Here is a 24,820-nt window from a genome sequence, read left to right on the forward strand (position 1 = left end):
ATTCTTATTTAAATCCTGAAGAATCAGGGCAATGCCCAGGCAGTAAAAATGTGGTAGTAAGCCTTGTAGTAATGCCACTCTACCCATGAGTATACTCACAGGTAGGGCTGGGCGATATGACGATAGATATCGTCTGGACGATAGAAAATGTCTATTGTTTTATGTGAAGACCCTATCGTTTATATCGCAGTGTCGTAAAACACTCTTTACGGCAGTATTTTACGTCACCGGCGTGCCTTACAGTAAGCCCAGGCACGCGGCAGTGTTGCCAACTTAGCGACTTTCTCACTAAATCTAGCGACTTTCCAAAGCATCCAAGTGACTTTTTTTGTCAAAAGCGACTAGCCACAAATCTAGCGACTTTATCTGTCGTTTTGGAGACTCTGACAGGAAAACTCAGATCATTCTGCAGTTACTGTCCTCAACAAGCAGCAGGTGCTGCTGTGAGCTCCTCTCTGTCCCAAAGCACAGGCTGTCAGTCCAGTAACCCCGCAGCAGTCCCAGTGTCTGATTAGGGGAGACCCACTTCACGCCGCAGCCAGACGGCAGATGAATCGCGCATGCACAAAGTCACTACAGATCCCATCCAGACTTACGGAGCGGAATATACATGAAAATGTTTTCTTCACTGTCATACTAAAATAAACCACAGCATTTAGCCTCTAGTTCAAAAACATTTTTTGGGTCTTTTATACTCACTTTTTGGTCTCTTCCACAACGTTATTCCTCTCTCCTACAACGTTGATTACAATTACACGCAAACTGGGAAATATGCACACGAACAACCAGCTCAAACTGACGAGCTTGTACCTAAAAGAGGGGGAACTTCTGTCATATGGCGGTGGTTTGGATTTAAAAAGACCGACAAGGATCAGATTACCGTACTTTGTAAGGTATGCCTCTGCCCGGTCCCATTCATTCATTGAATTTACCAAAAATATGCTATATCGTTATGTATATTGTATTGGGATATAAAATAAGCTATATCGGGATATAAAATTTTGGTCATATCGCCCAGCCCTACGCACAGGTGTAATTAAGGGAGCAACAGCGCTGCCAGATGCCAATAGAGTGTCACTTATCACCCACAAGCACAATAGCTATCACGAAGAAGATAACCACTCACCGTTGACATCAGGGTCAACCAGGAAGTGACCATATACTGTCTTGGTGACTGTTCCCAGAGAGTTGCTGGCCTCCAGCGTGTAGTTGCCGTTGTTGATGTGTGTCGGGTTCTGGAAGGTAAGACAGCCCTCGAGATAGTCCTGGTAGAAGTCCATGTCCGTTCGAATGTAGTCATTCTGGAGAATCTCCTTCTGTTTGTGGAACCAGCGCAGCTTGGGATGCGGGTATCCCCGAACCGTGAATTCAATGCAGGTATCAAGGCGCTGCTCAGGCTCAGCCAGTCTCAGAATAACTGGAGGAACTGCAGTTAGGAAAAAGAGATGAGCAACAGTTGAGGCACAGTGACACTTCATTTAGATCATGAAGAAAAGAGGAGAAAGAGCAGATCATTCAAAAGTCATACTATCCTTTTTAAAACCTTTATCAGTGGCTTGTTTTTCTGTTAAATGTAGTATTACAAAAAAAGAAGGAAAAAAAACACAAAATACTGTGTATCATGAAAGCTCCACAACCCTAGGGCTGGTGAAAACCTTTCTTAATTCTCTGCATAACCTTAAAAAATGCAGCAGCAGACTAAACACCGCAGTCTTGTTCTGGGAAAGATGACATTTAGGAAACAGGTTTCTTGCCTGCAAGTGACAATGAGCCTTTTACTGCGTGTTACATATTGCAGCAGTACATGGGACAGTGATGGGAACAAACAGAAAGAGGGACTCCTCTTGCTTGAAATAGACAAAGGAATTTCCTCTACATGAACAAGCACAGAGCTTCTCTTTGCTGACATGCAGTAACACACCTCTGAATCCACAATGCCGCCAAGCTGAGAGGCAATTTATCACTTTAATACCATCAGATACATTTCATAAACAATTCATCCTCTGATTTGTCTTCACGATGAGTCACTCTTGCTGCTACATCATCAAAAGGAAATATCTGGCAGATGGTATTACCTGGCAGTCTCTCTGTGTGTCTGTTCTACATACCAGCTGCCCCCCAACCTACCCCGCCACGTCGACTGCTTATAATGCACACACACTCATGATACATCATTTCTTTGTTTGTTGCTGGGTCTAAATGCAGCCTGCAGTTTTCTGGCATGTGGAAGCAATCCTATTTATGCAGCTATCTCAGGGTTGCGTGCTAATGCTGTCATTCAGCTGCTCCAATGATGCCGCACTTTTTGTTCCATGAAATGTACTACTAAACACTTACGGGTTTTCTTGTGCAGCTCTAGGGTAAAGAAAACCTATAATCCATGTGGCATTTCAGGGTAATTCCACTACCTACTTTAAAACTCTACTTTTAATATCTTGTTCACCCGTATAAAGAAAATTCTACACTATCACAATATTCCATCATTTGGTGATATTACTTGCACTGCTATGAAAAGCAAATCCATTATTTTGTGTTTGTTTTTCATACAAAGGAAAGAAGCTCCATTACTTTACAGAAATTTGATCTGTATCTGTATTATGTGACAAGCGTTATTGCAAAGTTTTGCTTTCCCTTGTGGTGTGTGTTCTATATCCGTGCAATAACGGGTTCACAAGAAATTCAAACTAGAGTAGTGGGTGTGATGTTGGACTGCAAGCTGGAAGCAGATTATGACAGTGATTAAATATGATGTAAATACAAAATTATCTTACTCACCACATAGACAAGTATCTGGCATCATTGGAAAGGTCAAGAAGTTTAATTTGGTATGTGCCCCGACATACTGAAATGAATACTTCAAGAGCAATTCTACCCAAAATATGTGATGTGAATTTGGACACAAAGCGCATCCGTCAGGTTTTAAGGATTATAAAGTAATTTATAAATTATGAATTAATTAATGGGGGCTTGCATGTTTATCTGTGCCCCATACAGTAACTGAACCATACCAACTACCCTATGTGCATTGTATCATATGTCTATCACCCTCAAGTTTTTATGCCAGCTCTGTGTAGAATTACACTTGGTCCAGGTTTACCATGTGTCAGTTTGCTACCACAGGAAAATCCTGTGATGTACAGTACAGCTACGTTAACGTCACAATAATGCTGTACTCAGACGCAACGTAGCTTTATGAAATGCTAACAGATGGTAACTATGTAAACATGCAAATGATTAGCATGTTTACTGCTTACCATGTTTGACATCTTATTTCAGCATTGTAGCATGCTAATATTGACTAAATAGAGTGAAACAAAGAACCTAAGGCTGATAGGAATGCAATGAGTCTTAACCACGTCAGGTAAGTTCATTTATACAAGGAATTTTATATACTAAGGCAAGTCAGCATGGAAAGCTAAAGGGGACATGCAAAAGTCAGAAGCTGATTTCATTGTTATCTGTTAAAAATGACATTAAAGTCAGGACTTTGCCAGTGTAATTATAATTCATCCTCGAGGACCCATGAATGTCTGTACAATGTTTAATGGCAATCCATTTAACAATCACAGAAATATTCCAATCCGGACCCAAGGACAGACCAACACTGCCATGCTACCAGCAAAGATTTCTATAATCCTCTCATCTGCCGTCAGATTCCCCAGCAGTCAGCAAAATAAGGTAGTCCAGATGTCCCTCTCCCCAGAGATGTTTTCCAGTTCCTCCTGGGGGACCACAATGCTTTCTGATGCTCAGTGAAATATATAAACCTTCCTGTGTGTTTTGAGTCTACAAAAGAGCAATGACAACTCCGAACTCCCTCCGGATGTCGGAGTCACTCGTATTTGCAATCTCATTCTTTTGGTATCAATCTGCCCTTCAGTCTCTTACTCCTTTTTATTCTTAAGCAAGACTCAGAGATACTTAAAATCCTTCATCTAGAGCAACAAACCACTTCTGAGCTGGCAGTTTTCCAGTAGGAGGTGGTGGCTATCACCTCTCTTCTGATAAAATCAGTGGAATCACATCAAGAGAGGCAATTCTGATGTCCTCAAACCACTGTTGCTTGGCCGTCTTGTCCAGGAAGTTCACCAACACAACTGCGTTTATATAAGGCAGAGCCAAAATAAGGTTAGGGTTTTGCATGGGTGGTTTGTCACTGGTGATTGAACAGCATTTCTAAAATACGCATTTTGCTTTTTCAGAACTTATTGTCAGGTTGTCAAGCAGTGAAATCCCCTCCCCTTACACCTATCCAGTGTCACTTTCACACCCGGTTCATGTCCTGACTGACCAGCTGTGAGAAAGTAAGCAGGGTTCAAGCTTCTCTCCCATGCTCTGTTTTATTCTTTGCATGCCTATTTCTGTCACTGTACAAGTGAGCAGCAACACCATGAATGCCCTCCAGTAGAGACTGCATGCCATCCATTTCTATTGGTTTTCCAGCGTGGTCCAACAAAATAGGTATAGAGATATTTGAGCACACCCTGCTGCAGTTGTAAACACTGCAACGGTGCTTTATCATTAACAGACAGTGATAGACTGTGACTAATTAATTTAAAATGATTGCTGGATAAATTGATAATAAAAGTTTCCGCTCTGCCGTTGATAGCTCGTGTTTTCAAACCGAATGATCATCCAGCAAAGACATGAATAAACTATTTACTGGTGTGTGAAAGCTGTCATTTCATAAATGCCTCTGGTGACAGACAATAGTGACAATAAAGTCATTCAATTGAACTAAAGGCTAAGGATTGTGTATGTGTGAACGGGCTGGTGTGGGGGCGTGTGCCGAGCTGTGATTTCGAGCGCAGGAAGAAAGAGACAAGATGGCAGTAAAGAAAGACAGAGGAGGAAGGAGTGAAGTGAGGGCGTCTATAGAGCTGTGTATCACAAACGGAGGGAGAAAACAAGGAGGAAAAAATGAAATTCTCTTGTTGACGGACAGTTAGGGAACGATCCATTTTACCCCCGAGCGTGGCTGTCAGCCAAGCCTCGGTCAATACAATACAAGTCATTACGACACTCTGCATTGGTCTATACCAACATGTTGTCCTCGTGGTCCTCAAACAGATGACAAGCTTTGATAACTCCATGCCTTTGATCAGCGAGAACAATGAGTGCAAGGCTAGTTGCGCAGTGTTATCTAGTGGTAACACTGGCGGTGGATTTCAAACGCCACGATTCAGCCAGACTACAGAAAGGGCATCATGGCTGACGGTGACAGAGGAGGCAGCAACATCAGAGGACAGGCACTCCTATATATTCCTTTGGGCTGAAACCACATTGTGTTTAAGATTTTAAACTGTTAGAAGCAGCACAGCTACATGTAGAGACTGTGGATGAATTTAATTGCACCTTTTCTTCAATAATTACTCTAATTAGAGACTATGCCTTGCCTCACCTGTAGAGCCATGCAGGGAACAGAACTACTAACCCAGGTGTAAGTTAGTGACACATTCTGTATAGAGAGCTACACCTTGCCAACAAGACTAAAAGAGGAAAACAGGGTACGCTATGTGAGTCCACACTGCTGTAGAGCTGCTATTGTTCCAGACAGCAACGGAACAATGGCCCTGCAGAATTTGCATTGTGGCTAATTACGGTTTCACTAAAATAGGGAACTCATCTTTGAATGCAGAGAATGTCACTTGACGGCTGGTAATTTCGCTGTCAATCAGATTACTCCCTAATCAGAGCAGCAGTTTAAGCTATTTTATGACATTTCCAGAGACAATAGGCTGCACAGGGGAGGAAATGTAATTACCATCAGAGCATGTGGTGAAAAATTAATAAGTTAATTTGCAGCACCAGCAGAGTGTCAACAGGGAAAAAATGCCTGGAGATGTACATCCAGAGAGTGTCCGGATGGAGGAAGCCCTGAAGACTAGATGTTGCAAAGTCAATCTGTCATTCTTGCATGGTCCTTAGCAGCTCTGCTCCAGTGGGGAGTGCTTGAATTGGTGACAAATCTCTCCTGTCCTGTAGCGTGATGCATTGCAAACAGCTACAATAGATTGTGCTCTACAAGAGGAAGCTTGCTACAATAAGAAAAGTGTCAGGTACCTCTGATAAATATTGGTTGAATAAAGTCTGTCCCAAATCTGCCCAGGGCCAATCTGCTGGGTAAACTTATGCAAGCACTCAAGTATATACTGTAATTCATGGTGTGGATATTAGTAGAGCATTCTGATGGTAACCAAATCATTGCTGAGGGTAGTTCCCCGCCCCCCCCCCCCTCCCCCCCTCCTATTCTCTTTCCGCTCAGATCAAGGCTGAGCTTTCATGTTGGCTGGAGGGTATATTCTTGCTAATTGGCTACATCAATTTCACTTGGTTTGTAACTGTGCAACACCTCATTGCATTCCAAATGTACCTGCATAATTTGGCTGTTCTGCTTGATAAAGGAGATTTTTTTTTCCTTTTTGTAAATTATTCTCTCAGACTGTCTATGTCATTAATACACAATACATTTTTCAGTCCCCAACATAAACTCATCAAAGTTGCCACGAAAGACATCTTATGCAAAAGAAAACTATAAAGCATTCTTGGCTCCAAGCATTTGCACAGTATCCGCGAGATTCTCAATGAGTATTTTGTAATGCAATTTATTGTTTGTTGCTCTCTGTCTGATTGAGTTGCGGAGGAATTCCACATTTCTTTGCATTTTAATTAATGGATCGTATATACACTTTCAATTCAGCAATTATTTTTTTCAGCAATAAGGTTAGGACACAACCTTTTCCTAAACAGGTAGGACTGTAGGAGTTACATAATGTAGAGAAACAGGCTGGTAAACGTCTTGGAGATGCATTCAGTGCAAAACCGTCTTCATTAAGTTTATGAAAAAGATAGTCAGTACAAAAGCTGCTAAGTGCCTCAGTGGTTCGCACCGTCGCCTTGCAGCCAGAAGATGGGCCTGGGATCTTTCAACATGGAGTTTACATGTTCTCCCTGTCCATGCGTTCGTTTTCTCTGGGTTCTCCAGTTTCCTCTCACAGTCCAAAAACATGCTGAGGTTGACTGATAACTCTAAATTGTCTGCAGGTGTCAATGTGAGCGCTTGTTTGTCTCTGTGTAGCCTGTGATGGACTGGTGACCTGTCCACGGTGTCTCCTGTCTTCACCTTAAGTCAGCTGGGACAGACTCCAGCCCCCCTGTGAACCTAATGAGGGGTATAGATAATGGATGGATGGATATTCGGTCCAACATTAAACCTTCTGCAAATGCATTTTTCTGATGAAAAGTCTTTAGTGGTCACATTTTTAGGGGAGAGAGTTGGAACAGTGCTACCAACTGTCACCTCAGCTCTTAAAGTTAACAGCAGTATTTAGTTTTTTCTGTCTTTTGATGTGCTGGATTAATTATACCAAACTATGCCAGATTTTTACCAAAACCAGGGCAGAACCTTGAAGAGCTGATGGCCTCTAATGTGGATAAGCCACTCGCTCAGTAGTAGGTAACATAATTTAATTTCAAGTAATCACTACACCAGCAGGCATCACTGATTAATGCCTTCAACAACAGAGCAACATCCTTTCACATTTTAAGCATTTGAGTCTTATTTAGAGCATCCATGACAAATAAGATTTAATAACCGAGACATAACTATTGAGACATATTACTGATGTTGTTGTGACTTAAGTGCTGATATGTCTGGTAGAGCATAGTTGATTGGGTTGTCTGTTTTACTGGGCGAACAACATGACACACTGGGGAAAAAAAATATTAAGACTTTTAATGATCCGCTGACTTCCCTACTTGCATATGCATGAACTCTATTTAGCATTTAGTAATGTGTCATTACTGCCATTGGTTGGATTGCTATGTAACTGGGTACTGATACTCATTTGCCTCAAAATGTTATCATTTTGATGTTACTGTAACCTTGGGTTATCATACTAGACTCAAAATTTGTCCATGACTTTGGTAATGGTATTCCCACTAACCTTAGCTGGACTCTGTTTTAGTGCTAATTCCCAAGTGTCAACATGCTACCACACTAAAATAAAGATGTTGAACATTGGGAACACTATATTTGCCCGACAATAAGATAAAAAAAAAAAAAAAAGGTTTTAGTTTGATAACATGTTCAAATAATGTTTCTTGTATTGTAGAGCAACATTTCCACTTCAAAATTGCTTTGTACTGATGACAGTGTCAAAAACATGAATTCAAACTTTTGGGATTTCAAAATGAAAGAATGATTCCTGTCTACCTGCAGAGTGGGGCTTTTCAAATAATCTTTCTTCTTCTGAATTGGTTTGTAAGTTTGAACATGGATTTGCCGAATTTCTCCAATATTACAACTTGCCAGTGTGTAGTGGAGAACAGTTTTACTGTGTGACCACAGCTGTTGATGAACTGGTGTGCTCAAGCTGCTGTGAGCAGGGATAAGTGCCTGCAGAGAGGCAGGGACTATGTAGATCCACACATTTTTTTCTGAAAGCAACAGTGTAGAGTGCTACATCCAAGCCATTTTAAGCCAAGAAAAAATTATTTTCAGCCTCCACACAACCCCACAGAATCATTAGCATGACTTTTACACCCCATTAACACCTGACAATAACATGTCTGGATTCATTATCTGGACACTGATATCTGATCCAGAGGTCACCTTCAATTCACACCATTACAATTTATTCTCATCGTCTCAGTTGTGTCCACAGTTTGATCTGATCTCAATGCTGCGACATTTGTGCTCACACCGTACATTTGACTAACCAGTCAACAGCTTGAATGCTCAGACTAGACATGTACAGATAAGCTCTCAACATATTCTTCTTCAGATGGATTTCCAGCAGACCAGATGCATTACATCTCACAGGTGAACACAGCAGGTCTTTTTCTTTAAAAAAAAAAAAAAAAAAGCTTTGCGGGCTAGTGTGTTGTTCCTGATGTGCTGGGTATGGAACTGATTATCAGTGCATTCTGATTGCATTTACACCTTTAACACATTAATATGCATTTCCCTTGTTCAGATAAGTTATCCGGATACAGAGTGCATGTTAATCAAAAGTGCAACTGGGGCACCTGTCTCATTAATAAACTCTGTTCTGTAGCCCCACAGTTTACTTAACATTTGACATCATGGTGATTAACATTAACATTATCTACTATACAAAATTAAATCTTGACAATGAGGTCAATGATTAGCTTGGGGCTGAAACTAAACTTCAAACCAAGGATGTTTCTGCTCAACATTCATCTTATGCCTAAGCTGACATCCTTTTACATATTAAATAAAGAATCATTTCCAGTTGTGCAGAGTTCTGCTTTTCACTGTCAAGAGATTTTTTTTTGTCCGTGTTGATGGGTAATATCTCTCTACAGTGTGTGTACACATAGGGAGAAGCTGCTAGATTCACAAAATGCATATTACATTCCAAATGCCCTCGGATATTAAACAGAAATAGCAACGTAAATTTAAAGTGGACTTTAAAAAAAAAAATAGCTCAATATACTTACCTTCGCATAGTATGGGCAGCATTAATGAACTCTAAATGGTAAAGCACTACAGGGTTTTTCTCATTTAAAGTCCCTTATGGTGAAAATCTATTATTCATTGTGTTTTGTGGTTGATATAAACTTGGAGGGATAAAGTAAAGATGAGGAAGTTAAGAAGACGCTTACCCCTGCCTTTCCTCAAGCTCCACATGTACATAGCCTAACAGTTTTACAAGTCAGTAAGAATCTGACTACATAATGCTACATAGTGCTAAACATCCCCACAAACCAAAAGTAGTTTAACTTTAACTTTGTATAATCCTGTCCTCTCACTGCTTCCAGACTACAGCACAGCCAAATAGCTAATAAAGCAGCTTTCATTTATATATTTTTCTGCCGACAGACCACAGAACAAATGCATGAACAATACATGTTAACCAGCAGTCACTGCAAAGTCATTCCAAAATAAGGCTTCCATTACAACAACAAGGCAGATTTTATAACTGCTGCAATGTCTGACAAACTTTCGTGTCAAATGATTGCTCAGAGAAAAAGTTAGAAGTGATAGAAAATCCTGGTCTTAGTCATTTACATCCATCAGCAGCTGTAGTGAACTGTTTTGTTGTGTAATGTCATTTACAGACACAGGGAGAGTCTTTTTTTCTGAAGGGGGTGTGGACAGCAGGAGTTCAGCTGCTTTTAAACCTACAGATACTGAAACAGCCCATTTAGGACAGGACTAAAATCAGAAAATACAGTTGTTGAAATGAAGTATCTCTGCAGTAGACATATCTTGGGGACTGAGACTGTTATTAATTGACTGGAAAGGGGCACATATGGGACTTTTAAGGGAATAGAATTTTCATGTTAATGCCTAAATTCTAGCAGCAAGGTTACAAGTAGTACGTGTAATGCAGATTTGAATTGTTTGTCACTGGTCTTGAGTTACTGGGTCCACTGTAAGCTTCAGTCCTCACCACTGCATGGCTTGGACAGTGTTTCACTACAGATTCAGTCATTTGAAACTTCTGACTCACACTGTACGTTGAGCTGGATGGAGGAGTTGGTCATCCCCACGACGTTCTCTGCAATGCAGGTCAGCTGGAAGTTGTTGTCGTCTCGGCTGATGTTGAAAAGAGTCAGGTTGATAGAGTGGATGTTGGGCCAATATACATTAGACTATGGAAAGAGAGTGAGAGGAACAAAGACAGAAAAGAGATGTTTAGGTATGTGGAGGGTATACTGTACAGACAGCATTATACTACTGGGATTTAAATGTTTAATTACTTAATTAGAATTAAAGTTAATTATTCATTGGTTAAACTCCTGTGGAAGGAAACAGAATGAAGTCAAAGAGTACACACTACCTGTGGGAATTAATCACTTCATTGATCTCTAGCCTGATCTTACTGCCATAAGTGTAGCATTGCGGGGAGAATGTAATGAGTGATATGCTGTAAATTTTGGCAGTAACTGGACTAATTAACTCACAACTGTTCACCTTTAGGTAGTCGCTACAATTTTCATGCCACCCTCTTACCTTAAGTTGGCCAGGCTCCCATTTCCAAACACTTTACTCATCCTGATACAGTATCTGTCTACCCTTAAACATCAAGCCCGAGGCTGAGGTAACTTTCATCTGTAAAGTCACTGCAAGTATTAAAGACACAGATGACAAATACAGCCACACGGCAATTTCAGAGACTGCTGTTCTTCTCTTCTTGCTGTTTATCTCTGCAGTTGTTATTGCTATGATGTCCCTGGGGCCTTTCTCAGGGAGGGGGATTAGCGAGCTAACCGGCTCACTCTGGGTTCAACCCAGGCCTCTCACAAGAGTAGCTTATGCTGAACAAGGGTTGATCATCATTGTATCCTGTGCTTCATAGCTAATCAGAGAGCTACACGGCACGTTTAGTTTGGACACTGTTCTTTGTATATGAGTGAGTTATGGGAGTGTGTTCCCTCGGTGTATGGCAGTTTCCCTAAATCTACTGCATATCACCGATAATAGCTAGAACTCAGCTGATCAGAGCGAGGATTTTGTTTTTGACTCCAATCTTCAAGAGCACTCTGTTCAAGAAACAGAAAAAGAGAAAAGGAAGAAATTTAAAAAAAAAAAAAAACAGCAAAAAGAACAACAAATCAATCTCCAAATTAGTTAAGCTATGTTTGGAAGTGCAGGGGAATCAAAATGTACCTCAACACTATCCAATCAGTGGAAAATTGGTTTTAAGGAGTAAAAACAATTTTAAAGGAAGGCAATCTGACAACAGTCTGATTTTTTTGGTTGGTCAGCATTGACTTGAAATTCATTTGAACTGCTGTCAGCAACAACTCTTTGAATCAAAATCTCCAAAAGGACAGGTTTTGTTACCGCTGGTGGTTGGAGAATCCAAGCGCAGACTCACAGAAACTGGCAGACACGTGACTAATTGAAAGAGATTTATTAACCCAAAATCTAAACTATTACATAACAGAGAACAGAACTAGTGGGAAAGAACCAAACCAAAACTATGAAAACTCTACAAATAAAACTCACCAACGCTAGAATACAACACAATAGAACCAACACTAGGAATGTAAAAACGGAGCTCTATCAACTAAACAGCACTGACAAAATGGAGCTAAGGAGAGATACTCACACCAAAACAAACAAACAGACAGGAGCACAACGGGGGGGGGGCATAGTCCAGAGGTGGTAGTTTGGTGGGGAACAGAATCTATGATCCAACAGTGACTGAGTGAATGAGCAGGGTTTAAGTAGTGAGCAGGAGATATTGTGGGCAGGTGAGAGCTGATTACTGCAGGTGACTCACACTACTGCAGTGTGGACAGGTGAGCATGGAGAGCAAGACACAGGGACAGGAGAATCAAGAGGAAGAGGTAACAGACAGAGGGAGCCAAAGGGAGACAGATCAAAACAGAATAAACAGATACAGGAAGAGCAGGAGGGAAAATGAAAGAAACAGGAACTGGAGCAGGGATCACAACAGGTTTGGTGACTCCCTGATTCACGACCAAGCTGTTTCAGTTGGTGAACCACATACATGAACTACATTTTTAATACCAAAGAGTTACCTTCTTAGATTTGTAATGAAATTTATTAATGTAACTGTTATGTACATAATAAAATATACAACAAAACGAGATTCTCAATATTTAACACAATATAAGAATGGGAATTTAAACCTTAAAAATATTTCAGTCACTTTGCTGAAAATCGTTCCTTTAATTAAAGCTGCTTTTGAGAGAAAGTGGTTTTATTTTTAGTAACCCATCTCATGTACTTAGGCTCCTAATCAATCGATCCAACTGTCCAGCTTGGTTTTGCATTCTTTATACACGCATAGATGCTACTTGAAGTATATTTTTACATTTCAAATCGGTTTTCTTTCATTGCTAGTGCTTACAAATGCAGCTGACCTACAGATACACACTATGAATTTATTTTGCCGCTTCTCTGCTGATGGGCTACTCAGGCTGCACCTTCTGTGTTATCATTATCACTGAGAAACCCACCAATCATGGAACTAACATCATTTGAAGTACAACCACATTTATTTGAGTCAACAGAGTCTTGATAGACAGCTGTGACCATCAAGGAGGGATCACATGACAAATGGAGGCAGCTGAAAACAACTATAAGATTGCGGGTTAGCCTTGCTTAACACTGTACTTTTCACAAAAGTGGGGCTGTCCTTCTATTCTTCTCTGTGAGTATAGGGTGAGATATGTCCAGCTTTCATGAAGGTTATCTTTTTTGTTTGTTTGTTTGAGGATTCAGCCAGTACACATTTGTTTCAGTTATTTGAATGTCATTTTGATATTGGAATCAGGATGATTAGGGTAAATTTTAACCAACTGGTACCAATCAATTCATTTACATTACAAAGTGAGCGTACTGGACATCTATCTTGAGAAAATTATTGCTTTCAACCCCAAACACATGATAAAAGCTACATATGTTAATGAACAACAGAAACACTATTCTGCTAGCCTAGCCGCGCTAGACAACCCACGGCAACGAATTTAATGCTCTGCCAGGGTGGGTCTAGTTACCCTCCATAAGGCTCGAGGCTGGATTCTCCTAAAACTGGCCGGACGAATCACCATGAAGTGTAGAGTCAGAAGGCGGGCGTAACTAAGTGACGACAGAGGCGCGACGATTCTGACAGAAACAACCAGCGCACAATAAACAGTTATCTTTCGACTCGGCTTTGGCCACAGCCCTTAAAGATTTGAAGCTAAAATTCAACTTGAAAGATAAACAAAGGACGGCACTGAAGTGTTTCATTGAGAAGAAAGACGTATTTGGACTTATGCCAACAGGATATGGCAAATCCTTAATATACCAGTTGGCTCCGTGGCTCCGTTGGTTGGGAAGCTAATGGGACTTAGCCACAATCCGCCGGTGCTCTAGGAACTACGTCAACCTATTCGTTATGTTGATTGGTTGTATACCTACCCAATTGCTGCAGAGGGATTTGATAGACAACCTTTTAGGTCCGCCTCCCTCCCTGTCAAGCATTCCTAGACCCTTGTAAATAGTTGTATTTATATAGCGCTTTTATCCAAAGCGCTTTACATGATATGTCACATTCACCCATTCACACACACATTCACACACTGATGGCGGGAGCTGCCATGCAAGGTGCTAACCACAACCCATCAGGAGCAATTAGGGGTTAGGTGTCTTGCTCAGGGACACCTCGACATGAGCACGACGGGCCGAGGATCGAACCGGCAACCTTCCAGTTACAAGATGGCCACTCTACCCACTGAGCCATGCCGCCGCACTTGTGCCTTCAGAACATGGGGTCTAGTGCGGCTAGGCTACTATTCTGCTTGATCCCAGCTTAACCTTAGATGCATGAGTGATGGGACGCTACACTCCTCTATAAATGGCTCAACAATTACCCGGATAAGAATCAGTGTGTTTTTATGCCATTTTTGTCATTTTGGTTAAGAATAACAATTTGTATTATTTGGTTGTATTGTATTTCTGTCCACACAAGACTGATTTCATGTTTGATTTATGTGTATTTTTCACTTTATAACAGATTTTGAGTATTTTCATAATTGAAAAAGCAGAATATTACACAGAGCAGCAATTGAAGGTTGTCAGCATCCATTTTTTGACATTTTTCACTATTTTCCTCCAACTGTCGTAATTCTCTGTTCCTCCACGTTTGTGCACTGCGTCACCTATTATATGATATTATCAGTGATTAAAAGCTTGAGGTAGTAATACAAATATTACAATTTCTTTAAAAGTATAAAAGGTAATTTGAAAATTTAAATGGAATGATATCAAAAACATGTTTTTTGAGGAACTGCTGGAAATTGAAATGATTAAAACTTTTCATTACAAAGATATCATAAGAAGATTACATCACAGAGTCATTTTTGACCAACTGAAGGGTTAAGATAATGAATCTGCATGGGTGAGAAGTCATTAAGTGTCACAGAAGAAGGTGTCTTAGTGCCCCTTTACCAGCTAACCCTCTACAATGCTCTCTGCTGGCCAACATGTAAGCCTCTGCCACCTCGAGTGTCTACAGTATTTAATCAGTGCCAGACTCCACCTGGTGGACAACTCCTGCAGCTAATCTGCAATAACCTAGCCGCGCTAGACCCAGGTCTGAAGACACAAGGGTCTAGGAACTCTCGACAGGGAGGGAGGCGGGCTATAAGGTTGTCTTTCAATACACTCTGCAGCAATTGGGTAGGTATACAACCAATCAGCGCAACGAATAGGTTGATGTAGTTCCTAGAGCGCCGGAAATCAGAGGATGCGGTAGTTCGGTGAAGCCTTATTTATACAGTCAATGGGTGAAGCTCAAGTATATTACAGACATGTTAACAGAAAGATTATTCAGAGTCGGTGCTAATGGAGCTCAACTACTGTTGTCGTTTTTGTTGTCGACCCTGGCAGAGAATTAAATTCGTTGCCGTGGGTTGTGTAGCGCGGCTAGGCGAGTTGTTTCCGGTTGCTTCTGTCAGAATCGTCGCGCCTCTGTCGTCACTTAGTTACATCCGCCTTCTGACTCTACACTTCATGGTGATTTGTCGGCCAGTTTTAGGAGCATCCAACCTCGAGGCTTACCGAGGGTAACTAGACCCACCCTGGCAGAGAATTAAATTCGTGCCGTGGGTTGTCTAGCACGGCTAGGCTAAATCTGCCATACTAGAATCGTGTATTATCTGTGAAAATGGTTTTGGGTATTGACAGATACTAAATATTAAATAACTTGGATTGGATGGGTGCAAAAAAAATTCGATAAGGAAATTCTGCAACCTAGTACAAACTACAAGTATGAATAACTTGAGGTGCTTCTTAAATGGGTACTCTCCAATTTGCACTCTAATGTGGAAGGTGTTGCTTACACACCTTAAACTCTCAAACATTCACCAAACCATTGCTGGCCATGTGACCCAACTCTTGCAGATTATAATATCTCATTTTTTAAACCATTATTAAAGATGTAGAACCATTTAAAAACAGCGTGCAACACAATTTTTAAAAAAAATCTGAAAAGTGGATTGAGTCTATGAATTGCTTGCCCAAGTGCATGCTGGGACAGTTCCTCACAGACCACCTGTCCAACTAATGTAACTGCAATCCTATCATCAGCACTACGTCAGCTGCATGAATGCTGATTTTACAATAAAAAAGGCAAGGTAATGACCTTCAGTACTAACAAGTCAATACTTAAACTGTGTTTAAAGAAACAGGCTATTTGAATAAGAATGAACAATTATTTTATCCGAATGGCACCATGTTAGCCTCAAGTCACATCTGAAGGACAGGGACCTGGAAGCACTGAAGAGCTGCAAAACGAACAGATGACTCAAAGAGATGGAAGTGGCCAACAAATATTAGAGGTATCTTTGCATTGTTTTATTAATTGCTGTTTGGTATTGGTGGTGTTGTTTTGCAGCTGTTGCAATAAGCGTGTGTGTGTTTCTCACCAGGTGTGTGTTGATGGAATGCAGGCCACTGACAGTCCAGTCCACTTCAGGCAGCGGTGAACCAGATCCGTTGCAGCTCACCGTCACGTTGTCACCCTCCATCACCAACACACTGCTGTGGCTCACGCTGATCTCTGGCAAGTCTGGAAACACACACACACACACACACACAGAGGATATGTTCATGTTAATACACATCTGTCATCACTGGTGTCTACATATTTTCACACCAAATCAATTAATCACCTTTCATTAACGTAATAAAATTAGTACAAAGGAAGCAAAGGGACACACATTCACACACTCACCCACCAACACACACACACACACACACACACACACACACACACACACACACACACACACACACACACACACACACACACACCACACACACACACACACACACACACACATACACAAGAGATGTCACAGGGATGAGTCACCACCAGGAGATAATACTGCAGAGTCTACAGCCTCTGTCAGAATCAGCACGCAGCTCATCACATCAGATTCACCCTCTGAACCCTGTCACACTTTCTCCCCTTTTTTCCTCAACTCCCTGTTCCTCTTCTCTTTCCTCTATTTCACCTTTAACCCTTTCCTTCCTTGTCCTGCTTTTTCCTGTCGGTTTTCAACTCTTCCTTTATCCCGCTGCCTCCCTCTTTCCCTTTCGCTTCCACTGCTTCCTCATCCCTTTTCTTTTTTGTTTTTTGTTTCTCTCCTCTTTAAGCACGGCTCGCTCCTCTCCTGTTCTTACCGCAGTTGTGGATGTACATGTTGTGCAGTCGTATCTTGGAGGCTCCGTTCCTGCAGTACAGCTGCTGCATGTTAAGCCCGGCCTCTCCTCGCTGCTGCCACAGCTGGATCCAGCGGATGTCACAGCCGCAGTCGAACACCACGCCATCCAGACGCCTTGAAACACAGTTCGGAAAGAAAAATGAAAAACGATAATAGACTGAGGTAGAGCTGCTGCTTCACAGTTGTATGTCTCCGCTAACCAGTTCAGCTGCAGTTTAGATCCATGTCTGTAAAATAAAGTATGTCGTGGAAACTGTGAAGAAAGGTAATAGCAGTGATTAAGGGTAACCATGTTTGACCAATAAAACTGATTCTGAGGGAACAAAATGTTGTAGCCATGGCAGCAGACAATGCTTCAAATATGAATGACGCTGCAGAGAAGCTACAAAATCTGAAGTGTGGATGCTTCACACACATCCTAACACAGACATAATAAAACTCATGGCAAAGGAGTAGTGGCAACAATGAAAAGACTGCATCTAGTGCACATAATTCAGCAACACGAACAGACAAACTGTGGAAATGGCAAGAAATTAGCATCATGTCTTTAACAACACCAACAAAATTAAAAGGCCTCTCCACCTGTGTAGCCTGGCTCTCCAGTAAAATTGGAAGTAAACAAACTTAGAGAGAAAAATCCATGCAGTAAAACTGGATGTAATTAAAAACTTCCTGTATTCTTATTTTCTTTTTAAGCAATGTAGCCTACATTACAGATAATACAACTAAACAGCCAATAACTTGGCAGGACAGTTTATTTACTACCCCTGTAGAATCAAAGGGCTGCACAATGGCTTGGTGGTTAGCATTTTCGCCTTGCAGCTACAAGATCTCATGTCCCTGCCTTTTCAGGATCTTTCTGCATGGAGTTTGCATGTTCTCCCTGCACATGCTTGGGTTCCTCCCACAGTCCAAAAACATGCTGAGGTTAACTGGTGACTCTAAATTGCCCATAGGTGTGAATGCAAGTGTGATTATCGGTACGTATATGAAGCCCTACTGCTGACCTGTCCAGGGTGTCCCCTGCCTTTGCCGTCAGCAGGGATAGACTTCAGCTCCCCCGTGACCCTAATGAGGAAATGGCGGTGCAATAGATAATGGATGGATGGTAGTGTCAAATTCTGCTTGGAGCGGTGGCCTTGAGCAGAGCTGAAAAGTGGGCTAAAGAGGTCTGGGAAGCTCACGTCTTTCGAACTCCCCACCTTCAGTTATCTACACTCAACAAAAATATAAACCCAACACTTTTGTTTTTGCTCCCTTTTTTTTTTCTAAGGCACACCTGTGCACTAATCATGGTGTCTAATCAGCATCTTGATATGGCACACCTGTGAGGTGGGATGGATTATCTCAGCAAAGGAGAAGTGCTCACTATCACAGATTTAGACAGATTTGTGAACAATATTTGAGAGAAATGGTGATATTGTGTGTGTGGAAAAAGTTTTAGATCTTTGAGTTCATCTCATAAAAAAATGGGAGCAAAAACAAAAGTGTTGGGTTTACATTTTTGTTGAGTGTATTTATCATAAGACTTGTGCAGCTACCTTGAGAGGGACAAAAGAGCTAATGTCTTATGTTGTTCTAGTGCTAAATGTGAGTTAAAGTGGATTTTTTGCTCTATAGGTCTCATTTCCTACATTGTATGAATATGTACAGTGATCATATATTGGGCTGTGAGCATTTCCACAGTACAGGTGAATTACAGCTTAATAATGTACTTGAACGCATCTTGAGCTGCTAATGCTCTCCTACTGTGCCGTGCATGATACACCTTTGATGAAGACAAGATTTTACACAATTCTTTCACATATGCACCTAAATAAACTGTGATATTCAACACTGGTAAAGTTTGACTTATATGTATATATATATATATATATATATATATATATATATATCATGACAACAACGTTTAGGATGCAAGAATTTCAGGTCTGCCTAACTCATAGTAAAGAATATCACGCAATGTACACAAACACAGATGTCTTCTTACACTGCTTTACAACTGCCACAGACACAGCCAGACATTCAAACCATGCCATCATTACAGCAGCACACTTGGAGCATCTGCAGCGTTTTTTTCAGTTCTTTTCAATACTAAAATGGCAGCCTACTGTTCAGCTGTGTGGTTAAATATTTCAAGCATTAGTGTGAACAAAACAGAAGTGTTTCAAACTTCCTAATCAAGCAATGTGCACAGAGGTAGCCCTAAAGTTACCTCAATGATGTAATCTTTCTTTTTTGTTGGCTGTGTGCTTGTTTTCTGTTTTTCACTTCAAAAACTATATGATTGTAAGAGGAACTGCTGTTCTCCTGCAACAATTGCTGAAGAAAAATATCTAAAAAAAAAACAAAACTGAAAGAACAGCATTTTATGGTTAATTAGGTGTGATTGTGCAGTATAAAAGACAACAAAATCCATTTAAGGCAGGGGGGAGGGCTTAAACAGGGCCAAGGAAGTAATTATTTTAAAATCACAGAAAACCTTCAATTCTAGTCTTTGGAAGCACAATGCACTTCAGCCAACCTTCTCTGTGAGCAACAACAAGAGCAGAAGTATTGTAACAGTACTGACCTGCAGCAAAAGCAGCATCACTCTCAACCCAATTAGCGTCACAATAGGAAACACAACAACACAAATAACAGCATCAATAATACAAATCAAAGATTTAATGATGGTGACTGCTTCAACCACAGTCACCACAGATGTCTGTTTCACAGTGTTTGTAATAGTTGGATTCATTCAAGTCAACAGACACGAGGAAAAACAAACGGCTTGCACTGCAGCATTCAAATGTGAAAAGGTCAGAGGTTAAAGCTGTGTTCAGGCTATCAGTCTCTCAGGCTGCATTAGCTGCAGACAGGTATCATTAGGCTACACTGTGCATACATTTCATTTGCACAGCGGTGTGTAGCGGAAAGCCACATTATTCAACCTCCTACCCCACCTTTGCATTTTGCATATGTCCAATTTGGAGACTGTGATTGGCCAATTTTGTCAAGATGAATGCCTGTCCAAATGTCCTTGACAGAGGTCAATAAGATATTGCAGAAAGCATGAATAATGTATTGGCAATGTCCACCATCCTGTATAAAGTAATGAGAATAGATTCCCACAGGTGGATCTTGCTTATTATCAGGCGCTCACTGGATCTGATACTATAGTTCAAGCAGAGACTTTTCACACAGATTGTGACATCTTACTCCTTGAACTCACTGGTGCTGCATCATACCAGTCCACCATGAAGCTCTGTTTCTTTTAATTACTGCAGAAGACGATTAATCTGTGTTACAGCTCAGTGGCAGCTGTTTTGTACAGATGTTCTCTGTTTACAGTCAGTGCTGGCACCGTTTTTAGTTTTAATGCAAATTCTAACCTGATACCGATTTCAAATAATTTCATAAATAAATTAAAAAGAAAAAAAAATCCTCCACATCCCACTTTATTCCAACTCAGTTTTCTTGTAATTGCATGCCCACCTGTAAAGAAAAAGACTCCACATCTCAAAGTAAATAACCTCAGTTGATTAAATGTATCAAAACATTTTCAGGACATAAGACAAAAAAAAAGAAATTAACTCTTTCATGGTAAACATTTCAAGCTAAGATAACTAAAACATCAATAATTTTAAAAGAAACTAATTATATGGAACTTTTTAACAAAAGTGGCTGCTATGAAGATTAAGTTGTTGAAGATATTTCACATTTAGCTCTTTTGGTTCTTCTTTGCTGACGTTTTTTTTTTTTCAAGTTAAAATAAGAAATAAAAAACACATGGAAACTGGCATGGCAGTTGATATGAAAAAGTAACAGCAATTAGGCTACTGCCACTACAGATGTATTTTTTGTGTGAAAATTTTAAGATACTACCATCAAGACTGTAAAAGTACACAGGTCTTGAGACAAAGCCCTCAGCCCAAAATGCTGTAATGTATTTAAATAAAATTCTCTATTGTTATTATTTTTGGTTTGGTTATCTGATCTTCACTCTCTGTATGTTGTTTTATATGAATGCACCATTTATTTTCAAGAAAATTCCATGAGAAGTCAATAACAGACCCAATGTGGACTACAATAACTGTCTTACAACAGTAATACGAACCCTGGTTTTTCCAGACCAGAGTACATATTTCTTTCCAGGAAATATTTTAGGAAACACAGGTAGCTCCCTACATTATGGTGCAGAAGAGAATTTCAAGGTTAAAGGTTTTCATTTAACACTGAACAAACTGAACCTCAAGGGATCAAAGCTCACCAGCTCAGGCTCCCCCTCCTTAAACTTTAATTATGGTCCTTATTAATAAGAACCACCACCTCCATACATTACCCACTATTCCTCTGGGCAGAGCTGATTGGTGCTTGTACAGATGCAGGGGAAAAGCCTTGAAAACGCAGGATATTGCGCCCTGTGTTCTGTGCCCTGTCTGTTCAGTACTGTAACACGCTTGTGAATATACAGCTTTACCATCTTAACAAGCACTACGACAACAAAAGAAAAAAAGCAAGATGACAGCTGGAAGTTGATAAATGTCTGAAGAAGAGCAGATTAGACTTAGACAAGAATAAAAGCAAACAGCGGCGTGACCACAGATACAGAGAGCTAACAGTGTGGTGTTTCCTTGAAGCCGGCTAACGATCCACCCCGCTACTCCAGAGGAGAGGTAATGATCACCACCGGAGGCTGTTTTTCTGGAAATGTACACACAGGTGCTTTGGCTGAGAAGCCGTGGATCACAAGCAACGATAAGCCATATACTGGATTGTTGCTCACACGCTTTGATCTCAGCTTGAATGCGCTGCTTCCTCTTCTTATAGCGTTCTCAGGAATTATTTTAGGTTTCTAAATCCTGTGTGTTTAATAAATCGCCTTATTTGGCTTATTTTTACCACAGTGCCACTGCTTCTGGCTTTGGTTGTGTGCTTTATGCTTGGCTTTGTGGTGATTCTGCAGAAACATGCAGCGTTGGTTGCTGAGTGCTCTGCTTACCACGCTGTCTTACTTACGTTTACCTCAATACATTGTTATTGCATTTAATAAGAACAAATGGTTCCCACGAATATTTATCAGCTGACTGCTGGCTGTTGTATTCCTTCAATTAACTGCAGTTATATATATATATATATATATATATATATATATATACAGCACCCTCCACAATTATTGGCACCCCTGGTTAAGATGTGTTCCTTTAGCTTCTAATAAACTCATTTTTTCTAAATAATATAGGACCACGATGAAAAAAAGAGAAAATCCAACCTCAAGTGCATTTATGAAGTGTGGAAAAAATAACACATTAAGAAATAATTCTTTTACATCAAATCATGTGTGCCACAATTATTAGCACCCCTGATGTTAATACTTAGCACAACCCCTTTTTGCCCACAAAAGAGCACCTAATCTTCTCCTGTAATACAATTTTCTACAATTTTCAGTTTGAGAGTATGCTTCTATATATATATACCATTTAAAAGTTTAGGGTCACTTAGAAATATCCTCATTTTTGAAAGAAATTGCAAATGTGGTAAATGACTATTCTCGCTGGAAAGGGCTGATTTTCAATGGAATATCTACATAAAAGTACAGAGTCCCATTTCCAGCAACCATCACTCCTGTGTTCTAATGCTACATTGCATAGTGTTAGCTTATCATGTTGAAAGGCGACTTGATGATTAGAAAACCCTTGTGCATGTTAACATATGAAAAAAGTGCGAGTTTTCATGTAAAAGTATGAAACTGAGCTACAATAGTAAATTTGGTAGATGCTTTTATGATTCCATCATATACTGACCTGTCCTATTTTTTTAATCACATCATTCTGTTTTCCTGTCTCCATCGTTGATGCACTCGTTGCTTTTGTTTTTCTGCACTGCACTTTCCATAGATCACTTGTCAATCAAACAGTGTAGTTAGTACTGACATTATTATCATTATTATTATAACAGCGTGGAAAAGAGATAATCGAACTGTCATGCCATCAGATTGGATTCTGGGGTCTTGAAGCATCTGATTGACAGACAGACATCTATTAAAAAGCAGTGGGCTCTGAAACACACGTAGCATGAACTGGTCTCACATCACTGCTGCGCTGTTGCTCTGCCAGTAACATGAAATTATGCTCGGCTTTGACTGAGCAGCACAGGGTGGACAGATCAGAGTTCCCTCAAAGAACAGGATAAATCAATCAGGAGGAAATAAAGGTGGAAGAAGCGGAGTTTACTGAACCAATGTCAATTTGACAACTCAAGCATTTGGCTCTGATCGAACAGTTGCTTTTCCCACACCATATAAGTGTGTATCATTGCTTCACCACACTGCTGCTTGTTGCAGGACTGCCTCCATCATTCTCACGCTGCATCTTCTGCTTATGTCATGGATATAGTGACACGCTAAGAATGAATAAATCGCTGCTTTGTCCCATCATTTCTGTTCTGTAAGGTTGCAGCAATTTAGTCAGTCAGTGTCCCTTCAGACTCTCTCACCACCTGACTTTTTTTCCTTTCTTCTTTTTCTCAACTTACTACGGCATAATTTGCCTGAAGAGCCAGACCTGATTTTGGCTTATCGACAACACCACCTGCACCGCAATCATGGAGAAGAGAGTGGACACCCGAGTCAGGTCGGTGGAGGCTGCAGGCAGGAAATATGGACAAAGTGAGCAACAGCTAAAGGCAATTTTTTCCTCAGATTTCCACAGGGAATCTTCACAGACTTCAGGTAGTTATTTTTAGAAGACTGTTTTGAAAGGTGCTGTATGCGTGCGTTTATATGACATAGTGATGGACGATATTTGTAGCAACTCATTTTTCCTGTGCAATGTTTGATCTTGTGCTTTGAATTGTCATTGTTTTGATGGAGCATGTTGACATAACTGTGTTTTCAATAGATTGTTTTTGGGGTATTTGTTGCCTATATGGAGTGCTGGACTGAAATCCAACCTGCCACTGAGAAACAACTCAGCCTAGAGGTTGGTGAGTTTCCAGGGGGTCTCTACAATACTGCTTGATCACTTCTTTTATCAATACCAATTATATATTTTGTTGTGACATACACTTTCATTCAAAAGTTTGGGGTCACTAAGAAATGTCCTTATCTGAGAAAGAAAAACACTTTTTTTTCAATGAAGATTAAATTAAATTAAGCAGAAATACAGTCCAGACACTATTAATGTGGCAACAATGCTATTCTAGCTTCAAAATGTTGATTTTAAAGGAATATCTGCATATGGTGGGCGAGAGACATAGAGGAAGACTGACAGAAGGAGAGAGAGAGAAAGTGTGTCTCTGTTGTGTGTGTGTCCCTGACAAGCGAACATAAATCTGTGTGAATATCTGCATAGGGGTACAGAGTCCCATTTCCAACAACCATCACTCCTGTGTTCTAATGCTACACTGTGTTAGCTAATCGCGTTGAAACACTAACTGATGATTAGAAAACCCTAGTGCATAGCACATGAATAAAAGTGTGAGATTTCATGGAAAACATGAAATTGCCTGGGTGACCCCAAACTTTTAAATGGTGGTGTGCGTGTGTGTGTGTGCGTGTGTGTGTATACAGTGTATGTTTAGCATAACTTTTACAAATGTAGATACAGATCAGATAATTGTA

General features: G+C 40.4%; 1 protein-coding gene across 6 annotated transcripts in view; it reads right to left on the bottom strand.

Annotated features, from left to right (window-relative positions):
- ntrk3b (neurotrophic tyrosine kinase, receptor, type 3b) overlaps nt 1–24,820 on the bottom strand; it is a 236,453-nt gene that overhangs the window by 106,950 nt on the left and 104,683 nt on the right. For all 6 annotated transcript variants that reach the window (XM_051941541.1, XM_051941537.1, XM_051941545.1 and 3 more), the window contains exons 5-8: nt 17,177–17,331; nt 16,417–16,559; nt 10,482–10,623; nt 1,127–1,426 (exon numbers count right to left, since the gene is read on the bottom strand). In XM_051941541.1, the coding sequence (XP_051797501.1) occupies nt 1,127–1,426; nt 10,482–10,623; nt 16,417–16,559; nt 17,177–17,331 (740 nt within the window). The remainder of the gene's footprint in view (nt 1–1,126; nt 1,427–10,481; nt 10,624–16,416; nt 16,560–17,176; nt 17,332–24,820) is intronic.

Source organism: Acanthochromis polyacanthus, chromosome 2 (assembly GCF_021347895.1).
Source record: "Acanthochromis polyacanthus isolate Apoly-LR-REF ecotype Palm Island chromosome 2, KAUST_Apoly_ChrSc, whole genome shotgun sequence".
In the NCBI taxonomy this organism is placed as follows: domain Eukaryota; kingdom Metazoa; phylum Chordata; class Actinopteri; family Pomacentridae; genus Acanthochromis; species Acanthochromis polyacanthus.